The sequence below is a fragment of the Aedes aegypti genome, chromosome 1 (assembly GCF_002204515.2).
Source record: "Aedes aegypti strain LVP_AGWG chromosome 1, AaegL5.0 Primary Assembly, whole genome shotgun sequence".
Lineage (NCBI taxonomy): Eukaryota > Metazoa > Arthropoda > Insecta > Diptera > Culicidae > Aedes > Aedes aegypti.
Window position 1 is genome coordinate 15,072,561 of NC_035107.1, and position 13,845 is coordinate 15,086,405.

Below are 13,845 nucleotides of genomic sequence, written 5' to 3' on the forward strand. Positions count from 1 at the left end.
CATGATTTTTATTTAAAACAGTATAGAGAAGAGTTAGTGGTGAAGAGTACATTATTGGAAAGGAAATTGTATTAGCTTTGCTTGAAATTATTGATTCTAGCGGCTTATTTTTTAAAGATACATAATACATAGTAAACAGACCATGTTATACTAGTACTAAATTGCGATACTTGGTTCAATGTATTTTCTAGCAAAGTGTTCCACTTGTAATGGTGCATAAAGATCACTATGCAGTAAAAAAAATAATCTGGTATATTTAGGCAATGCACTTTTATGTTCAAAACATCGTTTGGTTTGCTTAAATCTAGATGGCTCATTTTGCCCCGCTCCTTCACCTTGAAAATAATATATTGTTTTTCAATAATTTTGTTTACGAACAAGTCTAATTTCGCTCACTAACTGTTCATTATGATCAGAAGTTTCAATGGATTGGTAAAATTTACCAGAATTATGAATATAATTGTCTTATAGGCTTAATTAAAAACAGCCAAAATTATAAGCTTTTAATGACGAAGGACAAATTTGTACATTTTTGTAAATATCTTGAGTTTCAAACGAATATTCTTACGGTTTTTATTGTGGTGGCTATTTGAGGCATCCTTTAGCAGATCATAATGACACTAGACATTAAAACACTGTTTTGAGGTCAAAACCGGGGTGGCTCATATTGCCCCGTATGTTCATATTGCCCCCATTGCCCCTATATCATATATCCCAGTATATCAGCAGCATCAGCTTCCACCAGAAGTGTTTCTTCTTCGTCACACTAACAGTCTACTATTTTCTTCCTTTCCCCCTACTAGGTCACCCAAAGATGCTAACAGCCACATTTGAGCTCGAGCAGGAGGATGTAAGTCCAAACAATATTTTGGAGCCACAGCAGCAGCAGAAGCAGCTAAAAGAAAAATCCGACCTAACAACATCGGTTAAGCAGCAGCAACAACAACGAGAGGAGAGTAATCGAGTAACGACAAACCACGGCGCCGATTCCGAGCGAAGACGGACCGCCGAGAATCGGAAGTCGCTGTTCTTATCGCCCCTCGGCTGTGGATGGGGTTTCAACCGGCAGCGGCAGCAGCAACCGGAACAACGTTCCCCACCGGTTCGACAATTTCCATTGATTAAACTAAAACGGCGTTACAAGGACAAAGAAAACAGTGTCAGAAGTCAGAAGGAGGAACCGTTGGAAAGCAGTAGCAAATCAGAACGTGAAGAGGTTCCGACGAAGAAGAGATCCTTGTTGGAACAAGTAGAGGCAGATATCCAGAGACGGTTGAAGGCGAGTATCAGCGAGGAGAAGTCACGGAAGCGGAAGTTTGGCTGCCTGAGTTTGGTGGCTATCGGGCAATCCGAAAGCAAGAAAAAGAAGAAACAAGAGGTGGAGAGTGTTGTGCAGGTGGAGAAACCGGTGGTTGAAGAGGAACCACAGGAAGTGATCAGTCAAGGTTCGAGCGGAAGTCTTTCCGTGAAAAGCAGACTCTCGTCGTCGCAGCAACAAATCGACTGGGATCAGGCGGAGGAAATAAGCATTGACTCTTCAACGGAGGACGGACCAGAGGAACCAGTCAAATCCGTCTTCGATTTCGACTCATTGTTCGAAGATACCAAGGTTAAACCTCCTCCGATCAGGACCTACAGTGGTTGTTCCAGTTCGAGACTTTCTCTGTCGAAGAACTTTCTTCAGCAGCAACAACAACAGCAGCAGCAAGTGTTGAATGTGCCTCAAACAGCAATCGTAGCACAGGAGGAAGCGTCCCGAACAGACAAACTCGCCGGAGGAGGTGGTGGTGAGGACGACATGTCCATTCACCATCAACAGCGCTTTAATCTACTGTCGTTGTACAACAGTGTGAGCAGCACTAGTAGTAGCGTCAACTATCAGCAGGATTTTGTGCCGGCCTCCTCGTACCTACTGCTGGCGGAGGAGTCCCAAACAATGTCCGCTCATCCCCACTACACCCGTAGTAAGGTCAACTCAATGCAGAGCAGTCGCCTGACGCTGAACTCTGCCACCGATATGGCCATTACGGCGTCAATGAATGAACTCCCTAGAAGTAAGGTAAGCAGTTTGCAAGGCCGGGTGGACACGGGAACCGCAACGGAACTGGCTATCGCCCAATCGTTGAGCGAAGACCAACAGAACCTGCTGAACTCGGTTGCCGCGCCGGCAACTCCGGCCAGTATAGCCGCTGCTGCCAACATGAACAACTCGTTGGCCACCTTGTGCAACATTGGTAACTCGTGTTACCTCAACTCGGTGCTGTACACGTTACGCTTTGCGCCGAACTTTATCCACAATCTGCACCATTTGATTGTAGACACGGACAGTGTCTACCAGAGGCTAAACCAAAACAAGCTGAAATCCTCATCCCTCGGACGGAACATTCCCGGGCTGCACAACCCTAGTGGACGCAGTTGGAGCAGTAAGGATCTGGCATCGCTCGGAAGCTCCACAACCACCACCAACTCCTCATCGTCAACCGGTTCCGGAACGACCACGGTCGGGGTCAATGGAACCGGCAGTGGCGGTGGTGGCGTCAGTGGCATCACGCTGCTCTCCCGGGAGGAAAACTTTCCGCCGAAAAGCAATCGCCAGGTGGTGACCGAGCAGCTACATGAACTGTTTCAGAACCTGCACCGGAATGAGGACATCGAAACGCTGGAACCGTTTCACGCGGGGAACATCCTGAGGGCCGTGCAGGACGTCAGCTCGACGTTCGAGGGCAACCAGCAGCAGGATGCGCACGAGTTTCTGATGTGTGTGCTGGACAGCATACGGGAGTCGTGCCAGGCGCTGATTAGGACCATCACCGATCATCCGGATGTGCTGATTAGTGCGTAAGTAGGGCCGAATGATTGAACTGCTATCAGGGGTGTTGACTATCTGGGACTAGCTTGAAAAGTCGGAGAATATTTCCGATCTGGAAAATCAGAAAAAAGATAGATATTTGAGGTCAGGGAAATTTTCTATCAAAGCTTTATCGCAATGATCCCGAGCGTCAGAGTGCTGATTTACTCGCATCTGTCGCGCTCACGGGTAATCGAAGCTGAAGTGATTTGTGAACGTGTTCGGAGCTGTACAGAGACAACTGTGCTTTTGGAAAAAAACTGCTTCCCCTCTGAGATTTATGGTTTTCGAGGGTTAATGACTACAAACTGATAGTTTACTATCGACTTTGGTCATACAACTTCTGTTGTCTGTAAAAACCATAATAAGTCACACCTTGCTCGGTTACTCGCGAGTAAACGTCCCCAAACTTGTTACACTCGTGAACAGCTTCGTGATGCGAACTTTTACACCACTGATTATAGCGCATCATTTTTAACAAAAATGTGTCAACGCCCTAGATAGGGAGCAGCACTTTTGATTTACTTCGGCTGTGGGGTTTTTTGAAAGCTACTGAGTTCATATTTGACTACCATATGCGAAGTTTCAAACAATTCGGCCGAGCAAAACCCTATCCATGCGAGAGTGAATCATGGAAGTGCCCGAGAAGCTCTGCACCCTATGCCATGTGTTTCTTATGGTCCCCAATGTTATGGTACCACTGCAGTATCTTCCTTTTCCAATTATGCCAAACGACTTATGAGTTTGGATTTTTATCCAAATAACCCGATCGAACCATATTTGGAGGACGTAACAGTTCGTGAATCATAACAGTTCGTGGCACATCGCATTTGGAGTGCCCTATGAATGTTGGTATTCACTCTCTCGTATGGTACGTGATGAGAGAACGTTCAAGAGCTGTAACTCTCATAGACGACAACAATATCGACCCATTTGGGAGATTTATGTTTTACTTAAAACTGGTAACAACTTCCATGTTTCTGGTAATGCAGCCCTAAGCAACTAAATTATAATTGTGCTTTCGAAAGCACAAACAAAGTTGAAAATCGTAAAATTTGACATCCACATTGATATTCCACCGCACATGTTCCTAATTGGCCACTTCCCCCAGGGCACCTAGAACCCGCTATAAATTGGTCAGAGCATCTAATGGTTCTGAATACTTTCCCGGAAGCATCATCTTAAAATTTGCCCACTTGGATATAGTTCCGGTTGATATATACATGATTGGAAATACAAACGTGACTGATCATGTTTTCCGGAACAAGTTTTACGGAAATGGCCATATTTCGGAAGATTTCCAACGAATCTTATTGCGTCCACCTACAATCAATCTTCGATTACATCTAGTTTCTTGGAAAAATGCAGAGGCGTCGCGTCCGCATGTGCAACATGTGCACTGCACAGGTGGAAACTCGTTCATTCTGACCACCTACAATATGTACTACTTTTGAAATATAATTCAATAATTCTCTTAACATATTTTAGACCATTTCAATTATCTCTTTAATGAATAGCTTTATTAAACGCAATTTGTTGTTAAAATGTTGCTATGCAAATGAAATGCAAAAGGCAGTTCCATGCGACGTGCGAACTGAGACCTAATTTTCTCCACGCACCCAGCTAGATGCATGCTGCGCAACACTTTGTTCTATGCTACACGTTGCTGCTGTGACGATGAAAACCAACGCGTGCACTCCCATCGGTAAACGCGCTGCCTTGTATCGTACACGCAATTCTGTATATGTGGTAGAAAGCTTTTTGAACTACAAATGTCAGTGTGTAAGTAGCCAAAGCGTCAACTCTGGCCAGTGCAAACTCTTGCTACATCACGAATTCGATCGGTGCGAGCATGCGGATAGGAGATATAGGAGAGAAAACAAACCACAAGAGAGATGCATTTTGCTTGCTCTTTTTTGGCATTCGCGTCTTCAGCATCACCACGCAGGCGTGATTTTAGGGTGGCTTACGGTGAGAAGTTTTTTAAAGTTGGCACGCAGTACTCGCGCTGCAGTTTTTTTTGTACGATATTGGTTAAATACAGTTTTGATTCAAATTCAATTCAGACTCATATTCTGAACTGCCGGTTTTTGTATGGCGATTTGCTTAAAATTCGCTGAAATATGTCATCAAATTGTCAGAGTTGAAATGACAGTCATTTGGAAATGGAATTCAATTTAAATGTATATATTATATATATTACAATATAATTGTACCTGTTTATATATTACAAGCTTTAATAATTCTCTAATTTGATGGTAGTCAAACAAGCTCAGATAAATTTAATCGTTAAGTTGTTCATTTAAATATGATATATTCGTGCTGTACACCATGGTCAATATATTCTTTCCTTTGATATAATTTAATTGAATCAAGGATAATCCTATCTTGCAGTATTTCATTGCACTCTGGTAATATTACACTAATGTAGAACAGCTTGTTTGATGAATTAGAAAAATGAATTGCTATGATATGTGATGAAATGCCCGTTGAAGTCGTATTTTGTACTAAAACGATTTTTTTTGTCAATTTTTAGAAGTGCACAGGTTGGTTATTAGGTCACGCGACGCCTCTGGAAAAATGTTAGCATCCATAGAACGTCACACCGCACAAAATTACAAGCGACATAAAAAAGGTGTTTTGGACATGACCTAGGAAAATCCGGAACCACTCCGGTGTCCGGTGGCCAATATGCATGGCTAATCAAATCCCTGAAACTAAACCAATTTTGCCATCGAATGCTTCCAGATGCATCCAATTTCATCCATTTTTCAAAAAATTATGAGCATTTGAATTTGGGCAAAATTTTGCCTATCTAAATCATTTTGCCTATCCCCTGTACTATTCCCTCCTTTCACTTCTCCGGTAGCTGTTCTGTATCCCAGATCCTGGCTATCAATCGGTGCAGACAAGTGGCCAACCTGTCCGGGCCCATTTTAATAAGTTCCGCTCTAATACCATCTTTTTCAGTTGCTTTGTTGTTCTTGAGCTGTATGATAGCATCCTTAACTTTACCTATTCTGGGAGTTGGGACGTCTCCCTCATCCGCCGTGTACTGATGAAGCCATTCCTTCTGCTGTCTTGGTCTTTCTCTTCTGCGCCATTTAGGTGTTCGTCGTATTGCTGCTTCCACCTTTCAATCACCTCGCGTTCGTCCGTCAAGATACCTCCAGCCTTATCCCGGCACATTTCGGCTCGCGGCCATGGGCGTAAATAGCCAACAGACTTGAGGGGGGCCACGCACAGTATTTCGATCAGCCGAAATCGTGAACTTAATTCTGTAGCACCTTTAAACGTGATTTTTTCGGAATGGTGTCTTCGGACGAAAATTTTCTAAAAATATAGCGCATATATTGACGGTAAATGTTAGTTCGCAACTTTGCCACGGGCGGCGCTGCGAAAATATTTTTTTGGAAATGACGATCTTTAAATATGATGTCTTCGGCAAAGTTGTAGATAATTCAAATACAAACAACTTTGCCAAAGACACCTAGTGTGTATTCAGCCGCATTTCCAAAATACGGGAGTATTTTATGAACAACCCCCTAAAACTAGTTTTTCTTCGATATTTTGAAAATACGAAGTTTCCGGTAGCAACAATGTTCTACAAAATTATGTAAACATTCAAAATGAATCATTCTCTAGAAGACACTAGTCTTCTAAAGATCAAGGAATAGCAGTTATAACCGTTTAAGTGCAAAAATCAGTTATTTTTGGGGTCCGTGTATTTATTCGGGTGGCAGCTGGTGGCAGATGAAACCAAGTAGGGTTAAAAATACATCATTAGTAGTTGTTAATGTCGATAGTGTCATTAGTATCCACGAGTATCCCTTTTACTTAGAGGAAGTTTCATCAATGACTCTTATTACCCTGAAGTACTTAGTTATGTGATGGGTAGAGGGCTATGTGACTCCAAACTTCTTCTTTTTCTTCTCCTTGACACATTCTTCATCTTTATACACACACTCAATAGGTTCCAAACACTTTTATGAAGAAAGTTTTCAATTTGTCTTTACAAAATGACTCGTCATACAACTATTTTTCGCTTGCAGTTTTAGCTATTTTTCGTACATAGACACTATAGTAAGTGCAAGCTATGCAAATTTGGTGAAATATTCTGTCGAGAAAAGAATAAATCATTGAATCACTATCCTGTGAATCAAATCAGTGTTTAAATGTTAACGCAGTTATATGGTTGCAACACTCATTAACAAAATGATCTGATATTAAGGCACTTGCCTGATTTTGGTTTTGAATTTGATAATCACTTAATTTGCTACTCACTGTATCGTTCTTGCACGTGTCATGTAGTAAACACTAGCCTGCTAGTTTATCTTGTTGGTCTTTTAGTGCTATTATTCGACCAATTTAACGTGTCAGCTGTATAATGTTAATACGCAGAGCGAATTAAAGTGTTATCTGGTTACTTGGGATGTACGAAAAAACGCAAAAATCTCAAATGAAAAATAGTTGTAGGGCGAGTCATTTCGTAAAGCGTCTTTTCAGGAGATTGAGAACTTTCTTCAAAAATGTGTTTGGAACTTATTGGTTGTGCGTAATGATGAAGAATGTGTCAAGAAGAAAAAAAGAAAAAGTATGGAGCCACATAGCCCTCTACCCATCATATAACTAAGTACTACAGGGCAGGGATGGGAAATGTACTGTAGCAAACATTTACCACCTCGACATTCACATTTTTCTACACGACCATCAAAATCCAAAGCAAACCATGACAGTTCAAAACAAAAAAATGTCACGGCTCTTCAAAACTGTAATCTTCTTCATCCCAAAGTTTTTCAAACCCGAATGCGAAATGACTCAAGCACAGTGGTGACGCGAGTTTTGCGGTTTTCGGGGTTTTGCATTTTTGCTCGATAAAGGCAGCATTAAATTGAATTTGTTTATATGTATCGCAACGGAATGATTGTGCTTTTGCTATTAGCGCTAATAGATTTCAATTAGTTTAAAACACAAGCGAAATATTAGCGATTGAATTATTTAACATTTTTTCCAATCATTCACCTCGAGATGGCTGCCCGAAAACGGTCATAGAGGAGAGACAAAAACAGTCAAGCAGTGTGTGAACCGTTGGCAGCGAAACACCTGATGGTATTGATGCTGCTGCGGCTTTGTGTTTTGGTTGACTGGCAGAATCGATGAACTGTGGTAAATAGTGGTCACAGTTCCCAAGCCTGCTACAGGGTAATAAGAGTCATTGATGAAACTTCCTCTAAGTAAAAGGGATACTCGTGGATACTAATGACACTATCGACATTTACAACTACTAATGATGTATTTTGAATCCTACTAGGTTTCATCGGCCACCAGCTCCCACCCGAATAAATACACGGACCCCAAAAATGACTGATTTTTGCACTTAAACGGTTATAACTGCTATTCCTTGATCTTTAGAAGACTAGTGTCTTCTAGAGAATGATTCATTTTGACTGTTTACATAATTTTGTAGAACATTGTTGCTATCGGAAACTTCGTATTTTCAAAATATCGAAGAAAAACTAGTTTTAGGGGGTTGTTCATAAAATACTCCCGTATTTTGGAAATGCGGCTGAATACACACTAGGTGTCTTTGGCAAAGTTGTTTGTATTTGAATTATCTACAACTTTGCCGAAGACATCATATTTAAAGATCGTCATTTCCAAAAAAATATTTTCGCAGCGCCGCCCGTGGCAAAGTTGCGAACTAACATTTACCGTCAATATATGCGCTATATTTTTAGAAAATTTTCGTCCGAAGACACCATTCCGAAAAAATTACGTTTAAAGGTGCTACAGAATAAAGTTCACGATTTCGGCCGATCGAAATACTGTGCCACGGTTCCTTCTCATGAGAGATAAAAGGCGTAAAGGATTTAACTTAACCAAGCATGGGAAACATTCACTCGAATATTGCGAATATTGATTCTCTCGCTCACATCCACAAGCGTTCAAGAATGAGATTGCCGTTTCACCGACCAAGCTGAGTGTTTCAATTTCTAATGCGCTTTCTTCTTGTTCGCCGAGCGATAAGTTAGACAAAAACGACAACAGAATGATTCACTACCGACTCCTTGTGCCGAAGGCATCCGATTGCTGCAGCGAATGATTCTTTACATTCCGATTCCGCACGAGTGGCATTCGTATTTGAGAGCTGAAGAGCGTTCACTGACTGGTAATACACAAGGCGAAATGTTTCAGTGAACGCAAAATCTGTACATTTCGCAAGAAGCTTTCAGTGATCGAATGGCGAACGCGTTCTTTCGTGTCTCCAACTCAAGAGAGGATAGGTGCTCTCTCCGCTCCGTATATCTTTTCATTTTCGGTTTATCTCAATCGTTTACGATTCGTCGGGATTTCGCTCACCCTAGTAGCGTTCGGCAGTCATTGAACATTCGGTGGCAGCAGATACTTTGCAGATATTTTATCGGTAGCGTTCGGGTGAGTGAGTGAATTTTCCCATGCTTGAACTTAACAATGATTGTTTCGATAATATTTGTGAACCGATTATAGTAGTGCACTTTCATACAGAGGTAGATCAAAACCCAAAAATCGTCCAAAACCGATTGATCAATTTTCTTAGATACCAAATGTTACTTTTATCTATAAATCTATTTTTTCGCTTTATATTGCCAAGATGACGTATTCAACCCAATCCTATAGATCTCGAATAGAATACAAGGATTTAAAAGTAGACTATAATCAGGATTTACCTCTCCAATATGATTTGAACTAGATTTTTTGCAGTTATAAACCAAGATAAAGATTTATATGTATCAGTTCAATGAAGGTTCAAGATCAATGTGAAATTCAAACCTCTTGATGCCGACAAGTCAAAAAAACCCAAGCCCATGAAAAAAATGCTTGCTAGTTTGAAAATATGGACTATTGTTGCTCAGCATTTCTGTAGCGAACGATTCATTTCTCTTAACTTCTCGAAACCTAAATTTGAACATAGGATTGAATAATACCTTTTTTACTAGAGTTAAAAACTACATTGAAAGATTGAAGGTTTTTTTGTATTCAAATAAAGCTGTCGTCAGCAAATTCGTACGATAACAGTTGTTTGAAGAAAGCAGGATGGAAGATATTGTGCTCTCATGGATTTATTAATATTTAATCAGAATGAGGTAGGGCAAAAGTCCATCCTTAGTGATATGATCAAAATTTTCATAAAAACAATAGTACTTGAAAAGAAATAAATACCATACAGTGAACCTTCAACATATTTGCAATAATTTCGCTGATTGTCCTAAACGAACTTTTGCACCACCGGTGGGGCAAAAGTTCGCTGGCCGACAATTTTACGACACACATATTTTTTACCAGCCATAAACTAATGATAAACTATGATAAAAACACACTAATTTTTCATCACAAAACTGTCCAAAGCCTTAACAGTTTTTCGCAAAAATAAGTGAAAATGTGAAATATTGTGACTTTTTTCGCATGATAAGGCAAATTTCGCTAAACTTGAAGATAATATGTGAATTTGAGGTAATTTGTAAATTTCTCTGCGAGCTTAAATGGGTCGAATTTTTCCCCGCTGATTCGAACTTTTGCCACACTATGGGCTAAAAATTGATTCCCAGCAATTATGTAGTAACTAATACACCTCAAAGCTTCCTTATGATGCCTTAAAAAGCCCTTACAAAAAAAATCAATTTATTTTTTTATTTTTATGCAATAAAAGCTAGATATAATTTTCCAAATCTTAATCGATTTTTATGATATTTGTAGTGAAAGTCTCTTACTATGGCATTTATGAACTATGATTTGATTTGAGCTAGAAATCTTAAAAATAAAATCTTGTCCCACTCGAACTTTTGCCCCACTCTCTCTAGTAATATTCAATTTTGGGCAACTGAAAATCGAATAAATAAATCCGGGCGGTCTTAAAATATAAATGTACGACTGAGAAATATATATTTACTGAAAAATACATAAGCTCATGCTTGAAAAACAATCAGTTTCTATACAGTAGATTTACATAGATGTAAGTAAATGTCGCCTAACAAACGGCTGTTGGACTTGGTAAAATAAGGAATCTGAGCCAAGAGAAATTTTAGAATGTTTTGTGATTTTACATGCATAAAAATGTAATGTTAGTGTAACTTACAGAAAATTGATTGCAGTTAGGCTTTTTAGATTAGTTCAAACTTGCAATAAAAACATAACAAAGCAGTACATCATCGATATTTCGTCATTAATCTAGGAACAAGATTTATTTATTTTTCTTACATATAACGCAACGTCTTCTATTTACAGAAATTTTAAATGAATGCATATATATTTAAAACGAAAAAACATCTTTGAACGGAATTGATGTTGGGACGGACCTGGTGTAGCGGTTAGAACACACGCCGAAGACCTGGGATCGAATCCCATCCCGGAGATAGTAACTTATGACTTTAAAAATTGTAGTGGCGACTTCATTTGGAAGAGAAGTAAAGGTCCCGAGATGAACTAGCACAAGGTTAAAAATCTCGTTAACAAAGACAAAAAGAAAAAAAATGATGTAATATCCATACAACCTACGTAAGACGCCAAAACATGTTGAGTAAGAAAAATTAATAAAAATAAGTAAAAAAGGTTATGTTATTGTAGAAAAAATAAAAGCGTGTCTAAAAACAATCTTCAAGGTTTTACGTTTTTTCTACAGAAACAAATAGCAACATGGTCTTATATATTTTTCAATCTAATTACTTCAGAAAATTTTTGTCAATATAACATTGAAAAAAAAAAAAATAATTGCGACATCTACGACTTTACACGGTTCGATGTTGTTTTTTTTTTCTATGAATCCGGCACTCTATTACTATACGTAAAGGGATTTCAATGTTCACAGTTTTGCTGTCACATTTGAATGCAACTGCTTCACTGTCGTCTACTTAACAGCAGTTCATATCTGTTCCCGACGTTTCAGAGACAAATTTATCGAATGACTCATAAATTTTAATATGAAACATTAAAAAGTTCGCAAAAAATGTATAGACACAAAAGTTTGCTTGCTGCACCATTGTTTATATTTGAGATTTTTTTTTGAGAAACTTCATCATAACTTTCATACACAAACATTTCCCAGTAACAACGATTCGTTCTAGATAATTGATCACAACATATCACAGCTTGTTTTAAAATATGAAGAGACTTTGGTTTTCTAATTGACAATACCACTACAAATGGATCAAGCCAGTCCTGCTAATTCTAGAACATGCTTCAATGAATTTTACTATCGGGAAAGGGCAAAAAGGAAACAGTATGGCAGTAACAAAATAATTTTTAACATGAAGATCAGTAGCTATTTATCTAAGTACCACTGACACACAGCTCGATTTTGTTCAAAAAATGATCAAAAAAAATAAATAGTTTTGCTTAAAATTTTAGCTCCCTTGCACCTATAGTTAACCTATTGTTCCTATAGTAGCACTACTAAGAGAAACTATTTTGTTATCAAACAAAATAGTTGATAAATTACGAACTTTTTTTACATCAATCGAACGTTTTTGATCCACACTTCAAAGGAAAAATATAAAAGTTTTGTAAAAATACGGTTTTGATTTGTGTTTTGCCTATTCCGTGAGGCTAGTGCTACTATAGGAACAGAAATTAGGAATAGTGCTATTATAGACACATGTGTTCCTATAGTGGCACAAGCGATAATAAATACAAAAACATGAGTTTTCTTATGTTTCATAATTTTTCCACAAAGCCAAGATAAAAAGCTTTCAGATGATCTAAAAATAATCCCGCAGGCTTTAGTTTTAGATTTTATACGAATATTTGTTTTTAGCTATGCGGCTATTGGTACATCGACCCTATGTGATGTTTTCAAATCACATATTGCTATTGCCTGTCAAACAATATGCATTTAACGTGTTTAGTATCATAAGTGCATGGTTGATACTAAAAACTAGTTTTAACTATATTGTCATTTCTTCTCCATGTTTCCCCTGGCCCCTCCGCCTTTGCGGGATGCATTGAATTTCTTGTAGAACTTACGCGTTTCTTGCAAACGATACAGCTGCTCCATCTCTTCGCACTCCAACTCCTCCAGGCGGTGCTTTTTACCCCGGAATAGATGGGTTTGCGGTTTTCGCTTCTGTTTGTATCTTTCCACGTTTTGACGGGTGCCTTGCTGCAGCATAATCGCCCGCGCTGCTTAATAGCTGGTTTGACACTACTCCAGCAGTCCTCAAGAGGGGCTTCGGTGAGCTCTCCCTCTTTCGGCAACGCTGCTTTAAGGCTTTGCGCGCAATCATTTGCGACTTCGGGTAGCTTGAGTCCATCCAGATTGTACCGTGGCGGGCGTCGGTACCGAATGTTGTTCACAACGGAGAGTCGTTGGCGCACTTTAACCGTCACTAGGTAGTGGTCCGAATCGACGTTTGCGTCCGAAAAGTATCTTCCATCAATCAAAACGTGGTCGATTTGCGATTCAGTCTGTTGGGGTGATCTCCGGGTGTACCGATACGGGAGGCTGTGCTGGAAGTAGGTACTACGTATGGCCATGTTTTTGGAGGCGGCGAAGTCACGCAGTCTAAGGCCGTTTTCGTTCGTAAGCTGGTGAGCGCTGACCTTCCCTATAATCGGTCTAAATTCCTCCTCCTGGCCAACTTGAGCGTTGAGATCTCCGATGACGATTTTGAAATCATGGCTTGGGCAGCCGTCGTATTCACGTTCCAGCTGCGCGTAGAAAGCGTCCTTATCGTCATTGTCACTTGCTAGGTGAGGGCTGTGCACGTTGATTATGCTGATATTGAAGAAACGGCCTTTGATCCTCAACTTGCACATTCTGTTGTCGATGGGCCACCACCCAATCACGCGCCTCTGCATTTCGCCCATCACGATAAAAGCTGTGCCCAGCTCATGTCTGTTGCCGCAGCTCTGGTAGATGGTATAACCATCACTATACGTATGTACCGTCGACCCTATCCAGAAATCCTCCTGCATGCGGACCCTCAATATTTCGGAAAGAATGCGGGTACTTCCCAAGAAATTGA

General features: G+C 39.9%; 1 protein-coding gene across 2 annotated transcripts in view; it reads left to right on the forward strand.

Annotated features, from left to right (window-relative positions):
• Window positions 1–13,845, forward strand: part of LOC5574653 — an 81,368-nt gene that overhangs the window by 45,598 nt on the left and 21,925 nt on the right. For both annotated transcript variants that reach the window (XM_021839005.1, XM_001661519.2), the window contains exon 2: window positions 804–2,838. In XM_021839005.1, the coding sequence (XP_021694697.1) occupies window positions 815–2,838 (2,024 nt within the window). In that variant the 5' untranslated portion in view covers window positions 804–814. The remainder of the gene's footprint in view (window positions 1–803; window positions 2,839–13,845) is intronic.